The sequence below is a fragment of the Ranitomeya variabilis genome, chromosome 4 (assembly GCF_051348905.1).
Source record: "Ranitomeya variabilis isolate aRanVar5 chromosome 4, aRanVar5.hap1, whole genome shotgun sequence".
NCBI lineage: Eukaryota > Metazoa > Chordata > Amphibia > Anura > Dendrobatidae > Ranitomeya > Ranitomeya variabilis.
Window position 1 is genome coordinate 99470509 of NC_135235.1, and position 20180 is coordinate 99490688.

General features: G+C 39.7%; 1 protein-coding gene across 3 annotated transcripts in view; it reads right to left on the reverse strand.

Annotated features, from left to right (window-relative positions):
- The window catches only part of PLCE1 (phospholipase C epsilon 1), a 328150-nt gene that overhangs the window by 129766 nt on the left and 178204 nt on the right, over nt 1-20180 (reverse strand). For all 3 annotated transcript variants that reach the window (XM_077258972.1, XM_077258973.1, XM_077258971.1), the window contains exon 4: nt 8587-8891. In XM_077258972.1, coding sequence (XP_077115087.1) covers nt 8587-8891 — 305 coding nt within the window. The remainder of the gene's footprint in view (nt 1-8586; nt 8892-20180) is intronic.

Consider the following 20180-nt stretch of genomic DNA (forward strand, 5'->3'; position numbering starts at 1 on the left):
CTATTCTTGCTCCAAAAAAACACAAAAAAAATCATCGCTGATGGGGCTCACAATCTAAATTCCATATCAGTATGTCTTTGGAATGTGGGAGGAAACTGGAGAAACCGGAGGAAACCCACGTAAACATGGAGAGAACATACAAACTCTTTGCAGATGTTGTCCTTGGTGGGGTTTGAACCCAGGACTCCAGCGCTCCAAGGCTGCAGTGCTAACCAAATACATAATTATACACAAAAATACCAAAAGCAAGATATTGGGTACAACGAAGTTGATATAAATGAATCTTTATTAAAAATTAACAGCATAAAAAATGATATCAGAAATTGTGTGTGACCGGGGACAAAGAATGCCAGACAGACCATAAAAGTATACAAAGGAGTGTTGCTGGTGAAATTCATATACATAAATAATGTGGCACAAAAAGCTACTCCATAAAAAACAAAACATATGAAAAAAATGATAGCGAGAACAAAAAATATCAAATATAAAAGATATAATGAATAATAAATACCCAGTGGTAATGAATACAATCAAAGAAAGGTGCACGCAAAACTGACAATTTTCATGCGCTTGGTCATCCATATGCCATCTGTAAGACATCTGTACATTCGTATTTTACACTATATGACATCTATTTTTAGACGTCAACAGTAGAGATGAGAGAATATTCAGTTTACAGGATATTATAGCAATTTGCCATTCGAATCATCCAGATGACCTAGAAAAATGCCAGCTTACATTTTACACATTGTAGAAGAATGCACCACCCAGAGAAGGTTCACATGATCGCAGGCATGACCACCCAGGCTGCCCCATAATCCCTTGTAACAATTACATCTCAAGGTATAATACAGCCAATCAGAAGGGACTAATATAGAAATAAGCCAAGTCAGAGAAGGTAGCAGGCATTTAAGGGTGATTTAGGATAGTGAGAGTTTGTCAGAGCTAACAGAACAACAACAGTGATAGGAAAAGAAAGTCCCAAACTATCTGACAAATACTCTATAAAGTAATGTGTAGTACAACCACAAGACTTAATATGATGTGTGTGGTGTGCGATAGAGAGCAAGAGATAGATGTCAGCAGCAGGTCCAGACTCGCTGTGTTTGCTCAGTTATATGATTTAGCTGGCATCTGTCTCACTGTAATTGTAATTCAAATGCACTTTTCTTTTTAATTCTTAATGCACTAGAAAGCAACAAGCCAGCACAGAAAATAAATCTAAAATCATTGCATTTGCTTGTCACAAGCGAATGTACTGAGTTTTTACATTTCTTGGGCAATCATATCTGTGAAGTGGGAAATAATGTTTTTTTTTTTTAAAAAAATTACAGAAGAAAATATCTGTTTTACACGTCAATTTTTACATCCATAAAAGCGACACCAATAAAACAGTTCCAGGTGCTTTTTTTTTTTTTTTTTTTTACTGACCTAGCATTTCTAATTATGTCATTTTTGGGAAGGGGGATGAATTTCATTAAATAGAGTAAAAAATTTATTTTTTTATTTTTTTAAAGGTAGACATTTAAAGAAGCACTTCCATCAAAATTTGTAAATTCTTAATATATTGCAATCATCATATTATATAGCACTGTGTACTTAGAATTGCTCATTTTACCTTTCTACTCCGTTAAATTCTTTGCTTGTCACTGCTATATGCATAAACAAACAAGGCTCCGGGGGTCCCATGGCCAGATTGTCCTCATCATAAGCCGCATGCCGGGCAGGGAGGGGGGCCCAGACATATTTCTTGCACAGGAGCCCCAAGCTGTTAGTGTATGCCCCTGGGGAAGTGTAAAATAAAATAACCCATACCATGTTAAGAATGTGGGAACCACTAGCAGCAGCAGAATCACCACTACCACTGGCAACAGTTAACCAGGCAGTAGTGCTGCCAACAAACACAGGCCACAAAATTTACCTCCTTTGCCTCCAACAAGCGTATTGTGGAATATATGGCATCACTCATCTCAGTAATAGCAGGATGATGTTACAGTACCTCTGACAGCAACTCAGTTCCTTGGAGTCAGTGTTCCAAAGAACAGGCTGCTGGATCATAAATGATCAAGGAGGATAATTTTTGGACTAGTTCTTTTAAAAAAACAAACAAACAAAAAAAAACATGAAAAATTTGTCAGTGTGCTATTTTATTAAATGAGCTGTTGGTTACTACTGGATTACTATCCATTTGGTGAGGTCACTTTTTTATTATTAAGGTTGTTGTTGTTTGTGTTAAAAAGCTTGAAATGAGTTGGATACAGTCTTAGTAGACCTTAGAGAGTTACATGTTTTTCCGAGCAATTAGAGGCTTTGAAGTATTGAGATTAACAGCAAATAGATTTTCTGTAAATTATTTTTGAAAAGTTTGTTGAACTCGGGAAATTTAAATTTCAAAAGATTTTATCATCTCCATACAGTCCCCTCTGTTAATACTTGCAATGGATCTGTACATATAAATTAATCTGGCTTTCTCTTGTTTTGTTCTTATTAGTTAGAAACAGAAAACGAACTATGTCAAATATCTCTACCTCTAATCTGAGTTCTGTCTTCCCAAAATTCACCCTGGCTCCTTGTAAATGTAAATAGAGTTCAGACTTTTTTGTCTTAGAATAGCCAGAAAATCATCAAGCACTCACTAGCTGAGGCCAACGAAAGCATGACGCTAGGTTTAAGAATTTTCAAGCAAGTTTATACACAAGGACATTTAGGAACACTGATTTTAAGAGGAAGTGCACATTGATATGCGCTTAATTCTTTAGATATAAGAAAAATGCACTTTGCAGGCCTTTACCTTAATGATTTGAAAGAAAAAAGAAATATCATGATCTGAGGAAATACCTTGCATAGTGCAAAAACTGCTCTCAGATAGTAGCCTGACATAAGACTGATTGCATTATGGAGTTATTTTAAGCCCCCAGAAAGCTGGCTGTTAAATAGTAAAAGCAGACAATTAGTGCTAGTGAAAATAAGGTTAGTCAATTGCCGCGGAATCCGCTTCACACGCCAGTTGCAAAAAAAAATATTTTGTCATCAGTTTTACACTTCCTTTGCAGCGTCCCCTGTTGGGGAAATGCAGTACTGCAATACTAGATTGTGTTCACATGGAGTATTTGTTTACTGTGCGTTTGGAGCAGATTCTTTAAAGGGAAACTGTAACCAGAAAAAATGCAGATATGGGGTAACCTGCAGATATGGGGGTAAATATCCTGCCCGGTGCCCGCACATAGCCAAACATTGCCGGGAGCAGTGTTTGGGTTTCAGTCACGAGGTTCAGTCACTGCTCTGAGTATACAAATTGCAGCTGTAACCGTGCCCCCTAGCACTGACTGTTCATGGAGAAACAGCCGCACACATGAAACTTGAACATTTTATGCAAAAATTACACTTTTTATTTGTACAGTCATCACCGAGTGCTCGATAACGTAGGAAGAATTTGACGGACAATTTAGGGTTAACGTTTCGACCAAGGGTGGTCTTTGTCAAAACCTCACTTTCAATAAGGGATAGGGTGTGCCAAGAAGGAAATCAGTCCGGAGTGGGTGGAGTCTGCAGAGGTCCAGGAGCACTATGTCCGTCTCATTGGTGATGCACTGACTGACAGCCGGCCCCAATGCACAGCCAGTGTCACTCAGTGTGGGGGACGTGGTTACAGCCGTCACCCCGTGACTGGAGGCCGAAAACTGCCAGGAGGAATAAAATTAATTTTCTACTGGCAGCATGGGCAGGTTAATAATGCTTTTTGCCTTGAAAATACCAGTCCAAATTTGACTACTGAATGCACTTAAGCTGAGAAAAAAAAACCATCAGAGCACAAAAAATTTCAAACAATATTTCTACAGTTTTGCACCTGTGCTACCTCTGCCTTTAACATGGGGGTCTGCTGCATTCTGTAGTGCATTAGTATTGAGAACTGGTGCTGGTAAATACGGTAGCTTTTTCTCTGTGATGTCTTTTGAATTTTATGTCCTTTTCGATGAGTTTAAACAATATTTTCAAGCACTTTTTCTACATTGATTTTTCAGCCACAAAATGACTGATTTTTGAATTATTGCCATTTATCTCAGTAGGATCTCCCAGCCTCATAAAAGGTGGTTGTTTGAATACTTGAGAATACATTTCTTTGCAACTGTTTGAAGCGTGCAGTGCCGACATACTCAAATTCAAGGAAACAACAATATGAGCCACAACAGATTATGTAGACAGGTTTTCCTTTAATGATTATAGACTTTGGAGCAGTGTAGCCACTGTCCTCTTGTATTAAAGTACCTCTCTAGCAATTTTTTTGCACACATAATGCTAAAGCAGTATCAATATTCTAACTGTGTGATTTATTTAATGTCAGCTCAGTTACATCCATACAGCTTAAACATTTCATTATGGGTACATTGCTCATGGAAGCTCCAGCCTGCCCATCATTCCATCACATGCTCTCTTGTGTAGACAGGAAGTCAATCTCTCATCCCCATGAACTACAGAATGTCTTCTCCTCTTCACTAAGCTACTGACTCCGTTTTCCCTTATACAGCAAAAAATATCATAGCGACTTTATATAAGAGCAGTGATATATTAGGTAATTCCATAATATTATTAATTAGAAAACTTCTGTAGGCAGAATCTCAAGTGTATTTCTATGAGAAGCAACTCCAGCCTGTCTTCCTTGTCCTCTGTTTGAAAGCTCTGAGTGAGGGAAACTTATCACAAGCAGGAGGCAGGAGAAAGAGTCTGCTCCACATACTATACACTGAGACTATGCAGAGTGAAAAGACAGCAGCTCTATGTCACTGATCTATTACTTGGTGTATTTTAAAGGCCTCATGGCACTGTGCACTTTGACGACTGTCACCTCCGCAAAGCCAGAAATATCATGGAAAATGCAGTCTATATGAAGGGCATCATATCAGGGGAAGTTTTGGACTGGGTTGCCAACGGTGCACTTTCAGTCATATGCACATAATTACATTACCCTCATTCACAAAATCATTTAGGTTTCTATATAATAGTATCAAATTCATGAGTAGTTTGTTACCTGAATAATATAGTGAATCAAGTGCATGTTCATATAATGACATGGTGGGCCATCCTGCAAACCTGTTCCCCTGTGGACCAGTCCTAGCCTGTCAGATGGGAAGGACTAATAAACAAACAGCAATGTATACATAAAAACATTTACTTTAATCTTTAAAGGGATTGTCCAATCTTAAGCTTTGTGACTGCAAACATGTGAATACTCGCATCAAGCTCACTTGATTCTCTGGTCTGATGAGATGAAGATAGACATTTTTGGTGATAATTCTAAGCGGTATGTGTGGAGAAAACCAGGCACTGCTCATCACCTGCCCAATACAATCCCAACAGTGAAACATGGTGGTGGCAGCATCATGCTATGGGGGTGTTTTTCAGCTGCAGGGACAGGACAACTGGTTGTCATTGAATGAAACATGAATGTGGCCAAATACAGAGATATCCTGGATGAAAACCTCTTCCAGAGTGCTCTGGACCTCAGACTTGGCCAAAGGTTCACCTTCCAACAAGACAATCACCCTAAGAACACAGCTAAAATAACAAAGGAGTGGCTTCAGAACAACTATGTGACCATTCTTGACTGGCCCAGCCAGAGCCTTGATCTAAACCCAATTGAGCATCTCTGGAGAAACCTAAAAATGGTTGTCCACCAATGTTCACCATCCAACCTGACGGAACTGGAGAGGATCTGCAAGGAAGAATGGCAGAGGATCCCCAAATCCAGGTGTGAAAAACTTGTTGCATCATTCCCAAGAAGACTCATGGCTGTACTAGCTCAAAAGCGTGCTTCTACTCAATACTGAGCAAAGGGTCTGAATACCTATGACCATGTGATATTTCAAGTTTTCTTTTTTAATAAATTTGCAAAAATTACTACATTTGTTTTTTTTCAGTCAAGATGGGGTGCTTACCTATTGTAAATAATTTTCAGGAGACCAAGAGGCTTTAACCTAATTTTGTGCAGGAGCCTAATGGTATCGACGTCTGCTCCGAATTACAAGAGAGGTAGCAAAATAAAGGACACTGCCAAATACAATAAAGTATAGAAAGCCATATTTATGTATTTGTGAATGAAGATGGATAATGTAATAATAATTTTTTTTTTGCCAAAATACTTCCCACATACTATGGAATGCATTTTAAGCTCCATACGGGCAGATGTGTTATAGTGTAGCATGAAGTCATCAGTTTAGGCTTACTTGCCCATATTCACAGGTGGCAAACGTCTGGGTCCTACTTACATTCACAATAACTAAAATGTTGCCAATCTAATTATGTACAGTTTAGACTGGAGGGCGTTAGATGAAGACCACACACGAGAACAAATAGCAAGTCTGCCCCTGAAAACTGGCAACGATCACCTGCTGCTGCCTTTGCACGTAAGAGCATCGACTCCAACAAAGAAATCTCCTACAGTGCAGAAAGCAGTCAGAACATGATGTAACACCAGCAGCAAAAGAAGAATCCTCAATAGACCAAGACATCAAATGAAAGTATCAGAACCTAACATATCCGAAGAGAGTTTTACTTCTGAACACTATAGAATATTGAGTAACTTTGGAAACATATTTTATGTGCTCCTGTTAACTGATGAAGACACTATGCTGAACTGTAAATTCACGTGCAGCGTTTTCACTCTTATGTTACTCTAGTGAACAGAAGTTTGAATTTACTGCAATTTTATGTAATGTGGCAGAAACACTCTGCAGTTTTCTTACATCGTTTTCACAGCTTTCTTTTGTTTTGCTCAGATCAGTGTGGAAAACTGCATCACACAATACAAAAAAGCTAGCCTTTTCATTATTAGGGTACCAAGAAACACAAACATTACCTTATGTGGACAATGATTTGTTAACCTCTATTGGGGGGGCAGGAAAGTATTATTTTGACTGTAGGTTCAGTCTGCAACACTGTCAAAAATGCCAGGATGGTAAGTTACTACATTAAAGTCAATTGGGTCTTTGAGATGACAGATCTGTCACAAAATTTTGGCCTCAATTTATCAAGACGGGCACTGTTCACGCCAGTCTTGATGAGGGTGCATGCTGGAGTCGCTCATGCCTCTTAATGAATCAGGAGCATTGGACAAGTAGATTGCACCTTGCCACAAATCCTACTTCAGTCTCTTCTGCAGTAAGATTTGTTGCATAGTGAACACAACCAATTGTCATGAATTTGCCAAGCAGTGATCATCACGCTCCTGTCCGTCCACTTTGCTCGAGCAGAGCAAAAGTAGCATCAGAACTAGTGTTGAGCATTCCGATACCGCAAGTATCGGGTATTGGCCGATACTTGCGGGTATCGGAATTCCGATACCGAGATCCGATACTTTTGTGGTATCGGGTATCGGTATCGAAACAACATTAATGTGTAAAATAAAGAATTAAAATAAAAAATATTGCTATAGTCACCTCTCCGACGCAGCCTGGACCTCACCGAGGGAACCGGCAGCGTTCTTTGCTTAAAATGCGCGCGTTTACTGCCTTCCGTGACGTCACGGCTTGTGATTGGTCGCGTGCCGCCCATGTGGCCGCGACGCGACCAATCACAGCAAGCCGTGACGTAATTTTCAGGTCCTGAATGCCTAATTCTAGGCATTCAGGATTTTAAAATTACGTCACGGCTTGTGATTGGTTGCGTGCCGCCCATGTGACCGTGACGCGACCAATCACAGCAAGCCGTGACATAATTTCAGGTCCTGAATGCCTAATTCTGCATTCAGGACCTGAAAATTACGTCACGGCTTGCTGTGATTGGTCGCGTCGCGGTCACATGGGCGGCACGCAACCAATCACAAGCCGTGACGTAATTTTAAAATGCGCGCGTTTCCTGCCTCCCGTGACGTCACGGCTTGTGATTGGTCGCGTCGCCCATGTGACCGCGACGCGACCAATCACAAGCCGTAACGTAATTTTAAAATCCTGAATGCCTAGAATTAGGCATTCAGGACCTGAAAATTACGTCACGGCTTGCTGTGATTGGTCGCGTAGCGGCCACATGGGCGGCACGCGACCAATCACAAGCCGTGACGTCACGGAAGGCAGTAAACGCGCGCATTTTAAGCAAAGAACGCTGCCGGTTCCCTCGGTAAGGTCCAGGCTGCGTCGGAGAGGTGAGTATAGCAATATTTTTTATTTTAATTCTTTATTTTACACATTGATATGGATCCCAGGGCCTGAAGGAGAGTTTCCTCTCCTTCAGACCCTGGGAACCATCAGGGATACCGTCTGATACTTGAGTCCCATTGACTTGTATTGGTATCGGGTATCGGTATCGGATTAGATCCGATACTTTGCCGGTATCGGCCGATACTTTCCGATACGATACTTTCAAGTATCGGACGGTATCGCTCAACACTAATCAGAACACCAAAAGTTTGAAAATATACTTACCAAATATATAATTAGATGTACAATTGGGTCAGGTGACATTTAGCGCTGAACTGGTAAGGAGAAGCAGACAGAAGCAGACAGATGCAATTATGTCACACTCTGAAAATCCCAATGAGAAGTGAGGTTTGCCAGATACAATGTTGAAGTCACAAAAAATCTGATATAGACTAACCTCATTAAATCTTGCCACGAGACCTTCTACAGTGTTATGTTGTCCATTCTTCAGCTCCAACAGAGATGTTTTAATGTCTGGAAAGTTGGTCACACATTCATTACTTCCAAGATCTTTTGTCAAGAAGCAGAGATAATCGATGGGCAGCACATTCCGATAAATTTCCTGTTCTTGATCAGTGAGAATACTCGCAATCTCCTCCGGAAACTGAATGAGATGTTGAAGATCCACTAACTCTTTACTCAGTCCAACTGCACTAGCTGTCTGGGAATTCGATGCTGCCATTGTGGAACACTGGTGGCGTTCTACAGGAAAGCAACAAAATCGAAGGTTAAGAATCTATATATCAATAAAATGGCTACTTAAACAAAATGTTAACTTTTTTACATCTGTAAAAAAAATTAAGACGACTTGCTAAGAATTTTATAAATGTAACATGTATATATATCTAGGCTATTTTCCAAGAGAACATACAGTTGTGTGAAAGTGTTTGCCCCCTTCCTGATTTCCTATTCTTTTGCATGTTTGTCACACTTAAATGTTTCAGATCACCAAACAAATTTAAATATTAGACAAAGATAACACAAGTAAAGACAAAATGCAGTTTTTAAATGAAGGTCTTCATTATTAAGGGAGGAAGAAATTTAAACCTACAGGGTCCTGTGTGAAAAAATGATCCCCTCTTAAAACAAATCAACTGTGGTTTATCACATCTTTGGGAAGCAAAGTTCAAATTCCCCAGCCACACCCAGCCCTGAATATTGCCACCCCTGGTCTAAATCAAGAAAAGTAGACCAAATGTTCCTCAAAGGCTAGACATCATGCCACGTGTTGTGAACTCTATTTTTGGCCTCCCTCTAGTGGTCACTAGCGGTACTGTGTAGTGTTGTCTTTCTGCAGGTTGGCTGCATCAGCTGGTTCGTTATCCTTGGTTGGTTTCCTATTTAACTCACCTGGATACTCAGCTCCTTGCCTGCTATCAATGTATTCAGTGCTCTTCAGATTCCTTGTGACTACCTTGCTCCCAGTCTCTCCAAGACAAGCTAAGTTCTTGTTGGTTTATTTTCTGATTATCAGCGTTCTTCATGTTTTTTGTCCAGCTTGCTAAAATGTGAATTATTACTTGCTGGTTGCTCTAGGGGACTGAGTTTCTCCCCCCACACCGTTAGTTGGTGCGGGGGTTCTTGAAATCTCAGTGTAGATATTTTGTAAGGGTTTTTTACTGACCGCAAAGATCCCTTTCTATTTTCTGCTATCTAGAATTAGTGAGCCTCATTTGCTGAATCTGCTTTCACCCCTATGTATGTGCCTTCCTCTTACCTCACCGTCATTATCTGTTGGGGGCTTCTATATCTTTGGGGATTATTTCTCTGGAGGCAAGAGAGGTCTTTCTTTCTCTCTAGGGGTAGTTAGTTCCTCAGGCTGGCTCGAGACGTCTAGGAATTTTAGGCACGTTCACCGGCTACCTCTAGTGTGTTTGGATAGGTTCAGTTTTGCGGTCAGTCCAGTTTACCACCTCCCTAGAGCTTGTCCTATGTTTAGTCACCTTGCTGGAGTAATTTGTGATCCTCAACCACTAAGGATCATAACAGCCACGATCCAAAGAAATTCTGGAACAAATTAAAACAAAGTAATTCAGATCTATCAGTCTGGAAAAGGTTAAAAAGCCATTTCTCAAGCCTTGGGACTCCAGCGAACCACAGTGAGTCATTATCCACAAATGGTAAAAACATGGAAAAGGAGTTAACCTTCCCAGGATTGGCCTACCAATCAAAATTACCCCAAGAGTGCAGCGACGACTCATCCAAGAGGTCAGAAAAGACCCCACAACAACACCCAAAGAACTGCAGGCCTCACGTGCCTCAGTTAAGGTCAATGTTCAGGACTCCACCAAAAGAAAGAGACTGTTCAAAAATGGCCTGCATGGCAGAGCTCCAAAACTAAAACCACTGCCAATCAATAAGGACATAAAGGCTCATCTTAGTTTTGCCAGAAAATATCTTGATGATTGCCAAAACTTTTTGGAGAATACTCTGTGGACTGATGTGACCAAAGTTTAACTTTTTAGAAGATGTATGTCACATTACATCTGGCGTAAATGTAATGCAGCAATTCAGAAAAGGAATATCATACCAACAGTAAAATATGGTGGTAGTGTGATGGTCTGGGATTGTTTTGTTGCTTCAGCACCTGGAAGACTTACTGTGGTAAATGGAACCATGAATTCTGCTGTCTACCAAAAACTCCTGAAGGAGAATTACCGCCATCTGTTTGTGACCTCAAGCTGAAGTGCACTTGGGTTATGCAGCAGGACAATAATCTACAACACACCAGCAAGTCTACCTCTTAATGGCTTAAGAAAAACAAAATTAAGACTTTGGAATGGTATAGTCCTGACCAAAATCCATTTGAGATGTTGTGGCATGACCTTAAAAAGGTGGTTCATGCTCAGAAACCCTCCAATGTGGCTGAACTACAACAATTTTGTAAAGATGACTGGGCCAAAATTCCTTCAGATTCTTGTGAAAGACTCATTGTCAGTTATCATAAATGTTTGATTCCAGTTGTTGCTGCTAAAGGGTAGCCTATCTAGTTAGATTTAGGGGGCAAACACTTTTTCACACAGGGCACTATAGGTTTGAATTTATTTTTCCATTAATAATAAATAACTTCATTTAAAAACTGCATTTTGTATTTACTTGTGTTATCTTTGTCTAATATTTCCATTTGTTTGGTGATCTGAAACATTTACGTGTGACAAACATGCAAAAGAATAGGAAATCAGGAAGGGGGCAAACACTTTTCACACAACGGCATATGCAATAAATTTGATTGAACTGCAATATCAGCATTGTGGATCAAATTTCAGAAAACTTTGAAAAAGTTAAAACAATTTGCAAAGAATTTGTAAATTTGAAAACTAGGGAATGTTCCCATGGAACTTATATGCAGAAAAACTGAGCATTAAAATATCAGCATTAAGAAGGAAATTTCACAAAATTTTGTGACATGCTGTGACGGGTTTGTGACAAAATATAAAAATAATATAAATTAAAAAAAAACTGAAATTTTTGTCAAACTTGCAGCATTTCTGGAATGAAATTCACAGTGGATGTAGTCTAAATTTGTCACCATTTACACTGCATATTGAAAATTCTGTTTTTACTTTGTTAAGATCCATCATAAAATTCCAGTTTAGAATACGATATCCTATTATTATTAAGCATGCCTATTTGTCTCTTCTTAACCTAGCATACTTCTTGGTTATGCAAAATAAAAGCATTAATGCAGATGATGACAATGATGATGATGATGATGATGAAGTTAGCCATATAAAAACAACCTAAAAGTCCAGGCTCCAGCACTTTACATTTTACTTTGCTAGTCCTCTCAGCTGAAAGGGCTTACTATGTAGTCCTTAAAGGGGTTGTCCACTAATCTGACTACCCCTTCTGAATTATTATGTTTTCCCTTAGTAAAATAACACCACCTATATTCACCTACAGGGCCATTTAAGCAGTGTTGGACACCAGCTCTTCCAGGGCTCACATGCCATTGTTGTGCCAAGCGATCCCTGTGGCCAATCAGCACTGGCTTCACTCTCCCCTCCTTGGAACAAATCAAGACATCCGGAGGAAGTGAGAGGAACTACAGATGTGACTCCCTCCGCATGTCAATTACAACCATAGAAGATGAGCGGAAGGTGAAGCCAGTGCTGATTGGCCCCAGGGATAGTGTGACAATGTCACGTAAGCCCCAGGGGAGCCAGTGCTAACAGCATCAGTTGGAAGTATAGGTGTTATTATTTTACTGGGGGGGAGGACATAGAGCTTCAGAAGGGGTTGTCCGAGAAGTGGACAACAGCTTTAATATTCATGAACTCTGGGAATTCTTGTCCTGCCTTTATTAATTGGCAGTTTCCGTTCTGTTCACAATGTAAATAAGTAGTGAGTGCAGAGTTACACAGAACTCTGTATTGAGAGGATTAGCAGAGCTGCAGAAGATAAAATTATGCTTTTACTGCAAGAAGCCCAGGAAATATAATGCTCCTACAATCTGCAAAACTAATCTTCATTGAGAGGACTAGCAGAGCTGCAGAAGACAGTTATTATTTTACTGCACGAAGCCCAGGAAGTAGAACACTCCTACAATCTGCAAAACCCCATTATAGAAGGATTTTGCGGATTATTTTACCACTAAGGTATAATCTTAATGGGTTCATAATAGATATCCCATCCATAGAGAATTTTTTGCCAACTAATGATCAATTTATTCTGTGTCACAGGACATAGTAATAAGCTGCTGTAAATGTACGAAGGGAACAAACAGGTTTAGATGAATGACGGACAAAGGTACTGCGCACCGTAGGGGGCAGTAATCTCACTGCAGATGCCCAGACGGCAGACGCTCACTGGATAGCCTTCTCGGCACATTGGCTAACTGGCTCCACTTGTGCATTTGATCATCGCAAACTGAACATACAGAAAAAATCAATTCTACCGATGTCTCATTTAAACAGAGGGTTGTGGTAAGAAAAAGGCAACGCAGAAGACCAAACTACACACGCAATAATTTTATTTTTGACTTTTAAAAACTACTATTTTATGACAATCAGCAATATTATTAGAAATGCAAGGAGAAGGAAAGTGAACCCATTGGAGAAAGCACAATCACCCAAAGAATTACGGTACTCCAAGGGTTAAGGCTCTCACAAAACCTGCTCATTAACAAGACTGCAGATGTTAATTAAACAAAACAGGAGATCTTTTAAATAATACATTGAAATCCATATAAGCCAAAGCTTACCAGCAAAGCAGCTTTTGTGTCGCTATGGTATGAAATCAACAAATCCCATAACAACCCGACCAATAGGCTTAAATTAATTTCCTGTAACCTCTGAATTATGGTTTTACTGATAAGAAAAATAAACTTTAGAAGTATTCAGATCTATTAAATTTATCTCACAAATGTTGGATAACTTTATTTTTAGAAGTGTTATGTTAATTTCACCTTCTTGATTATTTTACAAAGCTTGGGAAAAAGAATGACATGAGTAAAAAAACCCCACAAATTCTGTATTCTATAGCAGAATACAGTCCCCAAATTATTGTGCTTCCTATCACTAGCAGTACTAGAGGTATATTCTAGGGCATAATTGCCTCGTCTAGGTAAGCACAATGACGCCATCTTACAATGGTTCTTACAGTAAGAAACCTGCCCCAGTGATAGGTTTCCCTTATGGTCATGACTCAGTAGCTATTTTACTCATGGAGGTATTTGTACTTTGACATTTAAGCAAATTACTGTGCTATACACCATTATTACCAGGAATGTTACTCAAATGGGGTCACATGAAATTATATTAATTTGGGAGAGGGGTTCACAAAAAATAAAAGAGACCGTGCTGGTCTATACTTTCTGGTTGTAAGGCTGTCATACACCAGTGTACAAGCTACATGAATGCAGATGTGCCATAAGAACAAAATCTTTAACCCCTTCACGTCACACACCGTACATGTATGCACAGGTCGGGTCTCCCCCTTTGATATGTGCCCCTAACAGCCACAGGTGGAATTGCGATCCAGTCGCAGCTGTTATCATGTTAAATGGCGCTGTCAATCTCTGAAAGCAGCATTTAACATGCTCATGCCGGAAGCGTGTCACAAACCCCGCCCATTGGCACCCATGTAACATGACTGCGGGTCGCTGATGGGTTGACATGACAAACCGGGGGTCTGCAGAAGACCCTTGTGGTTGTCATAGCCGGATAGCTATGAGGGCCGCCTAGTGGTCGGTGCTCATAGGAAGTGAGCATTTTAGAAGAGGTGATGGGATAATCGCAGCTTCTAGTCTCCAGTGGAGACTATTAAAGCAAGTAAAAAGCTAAAATTTTAAAAAATATTTAAAAATATAAACGTTTAAATCACCCCCCATTTGCCCCATTCAAAATAAAACAATTAAAAAAAAAAGAATTGTCCGATCTATCAATATATAAAAGAATTAATTGGATCGCTAAACAGTGTAACAGGAAAAATAATCAAAACGCCAGAATGTTTATTTTTCGTTGCTGCACCATTGCATTAAAATGCAACAACAGGCGATCAATATGTCCTGTCTACACTAAAATGGCATCAATAAAAACGTCAGCTCGGTACGCAAAAAATAAGTACTCACCCATCCCCAGATCACAAAAAGTTGAGACGCTACAGGTCTCGGAAAATGATGCAAATTTTTTTTTTCTTAAATTTTGGATTTTTTTCACCACTTAAATAAAAAAAGAGCCAACTGTATACATGTTTGGTGTCTGCGAACTCGTAATGACCTGGAGAATCATAAGGGCAGGTCAGTATTAGCATTTGGTTTACATGGCAAAAAAAAAACCCAATTGTTGAATTGCACTTTTTTGCCATTTTACCACGCATGGAATTTTCCCCCCGTATTCCAGTACATTATTTGGTAAAAACAATGGTGTAGTTCAAAAGTCTAAACAGCAATAGCACAAAAAGAGGACTTGAAAATCCTACAAAAATACAGCAAAAAGGCAGAGATCCTTACCTGCCCAGGCCTCCAAACAAATGAACTAACGGGATGCAGTGGACCCATATAGTTAAGATGGTGGTTCAATAAAAGGTTTGTTTACCACTAATCTATTGCAGTGTGCTCTATAGCATTTGTTTGGAGGCCTGGGCAGGTAAGGATCTCTGCCTTTTTGCTGTATTTTGTACTTCAAAAGTACAACTCATCTCGCAAAAAACAAGCCCTCACATGCCCATATTGATGGAAAAATAAAAGTTATAGCTTGGGGAAGAAGGTGAGCAAAAACAAACGCAAAAACAGAAAATGGCCCAGGAAGAAGGGGTTAAGGGAATCTGACAGCAGGTTTTTGATATGTAATCTGAAAGCAGCATGATATAGGGGCTGAGAGCCTGATTCCAGTGATTTCACTTACTGGACTGCTTGGTGCAATTTTGATCGAATCCCTGTTTTCTCTGCTGTAGATGCAGCAGTGGTAAGAATGGTGAGAACTTAAAAAGATCCGATCACAATGAAAATGCAGTCCAGTCTGCAAGAAACATGTTATAGGACAGGGGCAGCTGAGTGGATAGATATGTAGTTTAACAAAAGATTCAGTATGTCCTGTGTTTTCATCATTTAATCCTCTCCTTTTTTTGGGATTTTCGGCCCAGTGGGGAGGTCTACTAGTGACTGACAGCTAGCTCTGTATGCACTACTGTACTTAAAAAAAACTGTCAGTCACTGATAGAATCACCCACTGGACCAAAAATCCCAGAAAGAACAGAGACAACTGATGAAAACACAGATTTTACAATGCTCAGCATGGATGAGTGCACCTCAACAGATGTCAGAAAACCTTTAGTTTACAGTTAGAATCAACCCTTTCAATGGCATAACATGCTACAAAATACTCCCACAAATGTGCGTCATTGATTGCAAAAAATATTTTTTTATTTTGCACACCCCAAAAAAGTAATTTTCAAGACTATGCTGCAAAAATGAGTACACCACAGTGAAACTCTTAGGAGAAATGCTAAATTCTAATTAACAAAAATTCAACCACAGGAAAGTCTAATTATTCACAAACCGTTGACTAAAGAGGGAAAGAAAACCTTTTCCCATTTCGTGCTGGCACCACATGGAAGAGAAATGCCACAAGTCTTGAGAAAGAAAATAATTTCTTTACACCAGAATGGTGAAGGCTACAACAAGATCAGCAAAGCTTTGCCTATCCATCAGAATACTGTAGTAAAAGTTATACAGAATTTTATCAAAAATTGAACTGCAACCAACTCACAGAAACGTCCAGATCAACCACAGAAATGAAAACCTAATCTGGTCCATCTTTTAAGGAGAAGGGCTGGAGAAAATCAACATATACTTTCACTGCAGTAAGTAGAATCCAAACCAGGGGTTAGTGTTTCCTGAGACACAATATGGCGTTACCTACAGAGGAAAGGCATGCTGGGTGTCGTCTACGAAGAACGCCTCTCCTAAACTCCAAGCCCGCCTACAATTTGTCAGGGCACATGCTTAAAAATATGAAGACTGCTGGGACTCTATACTCTGGAGTGATGAGACCAAGATAAATGTTTTTGGAACTGATGGATTCAAAATTGTATGGTGTCAGAAAAAAAAAAAAGAGTACTATGAAAAGTGTTGCCAATTTGTTCATTCCGTGCCTAAAAGACTTGATGATGTCCTTGATGTAGTTGTTTTTGATGTGGGGTGTGTTCATTTTTGCATCAACTAATTTGAGTAAAACTGAAAAAGATGTAATGATAGTTATATCATTAACCTTACATTTATGTAATGGGTTAAAAATATTCCAGAAAACAATCTTGTCAAATTTTTGGAAATTGTTCTTATGGTCAGTGAGATATTGATTACAATCTTAGTTTTCACAGTGGGTGTACTCATTTATGCCGTGCACTGTACTGATTGATGCATAGCTTTGTGAGGAAACAATCTGATGAGTCACCCCTGCTCTATAACATGCTGCCTACAGATTGAATTGTGTTTTCATGGTGACAGGTTCTCTTTAATGATCTCTCAGGGTCCCAGTGGTCAAACCATCAGTGATCCCAAGAATGGGGTGCAGGAATGTTTTTGGCAGTCACATAGACAATGGATGGAATGTTGATCGAAAATGCACAACTCCGCTCCATTCAAGATGAGGAGTTACAGAGATAGGTTCCATTTCTTTAGATGACTAGGTGTTCCAATGGATGGACCCCAGCAATCTATAATTTGTCACCTATGTTATGGATAGAGTATAAATTACTATTTTGGTACCTCTGTGAATCGTGGAGTATCCTGCTGTGGATTTCACCCATTTTTTTTTAAAGAAGGAAAATCTGCAGTAAAGGCATGTTTAGCTTATTTCTCCTGTAGATTTAGAGGCATATTTATTGGCAAGTCACAATTTGGGCATTTTAATTATTGGCCATCCTTGTGATTTTTTTTTAAACAGATTTGAAATTATTGGCGTGTTCCAAATTAACATAGGACTATTTTTTCTTCCTGTGTATTGTAGACCTAGGCGTGCCAATATAAAGTTTCCTTTATTCATTAAAATAAACAAATGATGCGTTTAGTCCATATGTCTGGTGGAACAAAAGCAGCCGGGTGGTGAGAAATGCAGAGAACGTTTACATTTTACACTCGCTTCAAAACATACTCTTAATAGGAAATTGTGAAGGGGAAAAAAAAAGAAATTTGCATTGAAGGTCATATTACACCACTTTTTACTTTTGTTATTTCCATCTAAAATAAAAAGCTGAAAAAGTGGTAGAAGGTAGGAGATTGGGCCCAATAATTATCAACACCGGAAGAGATTAATGGCTGACAAGTCGTCATAAGAGATGGGACCATGAACAGTACTTCCTACATGCTAAATTCCAAAAAAGGCATCGACCGTGGCCTCACACACAGCATTCTGAATTATAGCCAATTCTTCCACAATTACTAGAATTCCATTCTGCTCACTGGACAAAGCATCACAAACACATTTTCATTCAGTTTCTTGAAATGAAAGTTAAATATAGCAATTCTTACTGAACACCACAGAAATAGATTCACATTGGAGGCTTTGCCTTATCGCTTTCTCTTTGTTCCGGGCAAGCCAGTGCAATTAATTTACATATTATAAAATATCTGTAAGTTGATTTTGCAATGCAGTAAAAAAACTATACAAATGGAAAATAGAATATGCACTTGTAATATTTTCTCACCAAATTTACCTATACCTAATATACTGTAGGTAATAAATACATCAATCCAGATCGGAAACTGGGACCCCCACTAATAAAGTTCATAAAGTCTCCCGATTAAGCTATTATTATTTATTATTATAGCGCTATTTATTCCATGGCGCTTTACATATGAGGAGGGGTATACATAAAAACAAGTACAATAATCTTAAACAATACAAGTCACAATGGTACAGGAGGAGAGAGGACCCTGCCCGCGAGGGCTCACAATCTACAAGGGATGGGTGAGAATACAGTAGGTGAGGGTAGAGCTGGTCATGCAGCGGTTTGGTCGATCGGTGGTTACTGCAGGTTGTAGGCTTGTCAGAAGAGGTAGGTCTTCAAGTTATTTTGGAAGGTTTCCATGGTAGGCGAGAGTCTAATATGTTGTGGTAGAGAGTTCCAGAGTAGGTCCACTCAGGAACTTACCGTACCTCCTCCAAGCTGATTAGATTAGTTTGACTAGATCAACCCTTTGTAAATCCACTCTAATGCTAAGGGTACTCTCACAGTGGCACTTTTGTCGCTACGACGGTACGATCCGTGACGTTCCAGCGATATCCATACGATATCGCTGTGTCTGACACGCAGCAGCGATCAGGGACCCTGCTGAGAATCGTACGTCATAGCAGATCGTTTGGAACTTTCTTTCGTCGCTGGATCTCCCGCTGTCATCGTTAGATCGGTGTGTGTGACACCGATCCAACGATGCGTTCGCTTGTAACCAGGGTAAACATCGGGTTACTAAGCGCAGGGCCGCGCTTAGTAACCCGATGTTTACCCTGGTTACCATCGTAAAAGTAAAAAAAAACAAACACTACATACTCACATTTCGGTGTCCGTCAGGTCCCTTCCCGTCTGCTTCCCGCTCTGACTGACTGCCGGCCGTAAAGTAAGAGCAGAGCACAGCGGTGACGTCACCGCTCTGCTGTTACGGCGCTCAGACAGTGCAGGGAAGCGGACGCCGGGGGACGCGAATGTGAGTATGTACTATTTGTTATTTTACATTTTACACTGGTAACCAGGGTAAACATCGGGTTACTAAGCGCAGCCCAGCGCTTAGCAACCCGATGTTTACCCTGGTTACCCGGGGCCTTCAGCATCGTTGGTCGCTGGAGAGCTGTCTGTGTGACAGCTCTCCAGCGACCACAACACGACTTTCCAACGATCACGGCCAGGTCGTATCGCTGGTCGTGATCGTTGGAAAGTTGCAGAGTGTGACAGTACCTTAAGTTATAAGGTTATCTTCATTGAGAAACTCCAGGATAGCAACTCTTTCAAAGCATTCAAATATTTTATCTAAACTAGGAGACTAAACTTACAGGTCTACAGTTTACGGGCTCACCTTTTGATCCCTTTGTAAATTTTGGCACCACATTTGCTTTGAAATTCTTCATTATTAGAAATAATGGTCTGTTTATCACGGTGCTTAATTCCTGAAGAACTCGAGGGCGTATGCCATTTGAACCTGGTGATCTGGCTATTATAGTGTTATAAATACACTTCACAACATTGAAATTACAACATGAAGAAAGAAAAGTGCTGGAATTATGGAAATCACAGGATCAATAGACATGTTAATGATATGCAAATGCTAAAGAATGGAAACTAAAGCTTCAAAACATCTTTATTTATTCTGTATCAAGTATGAGCACCATGCGCAGAAATACACACCTTGACATGCTATCAGTATGGTTATTAATGTCGGCGTGATATATGATCTACCGTGATAAATGCACATTATTGATGAAAACCGGGGATAGACTGAAACGTGTCCTATTTGATCTACTTGTTGATTGAATAAAAGAACTAATTCAACATTACATG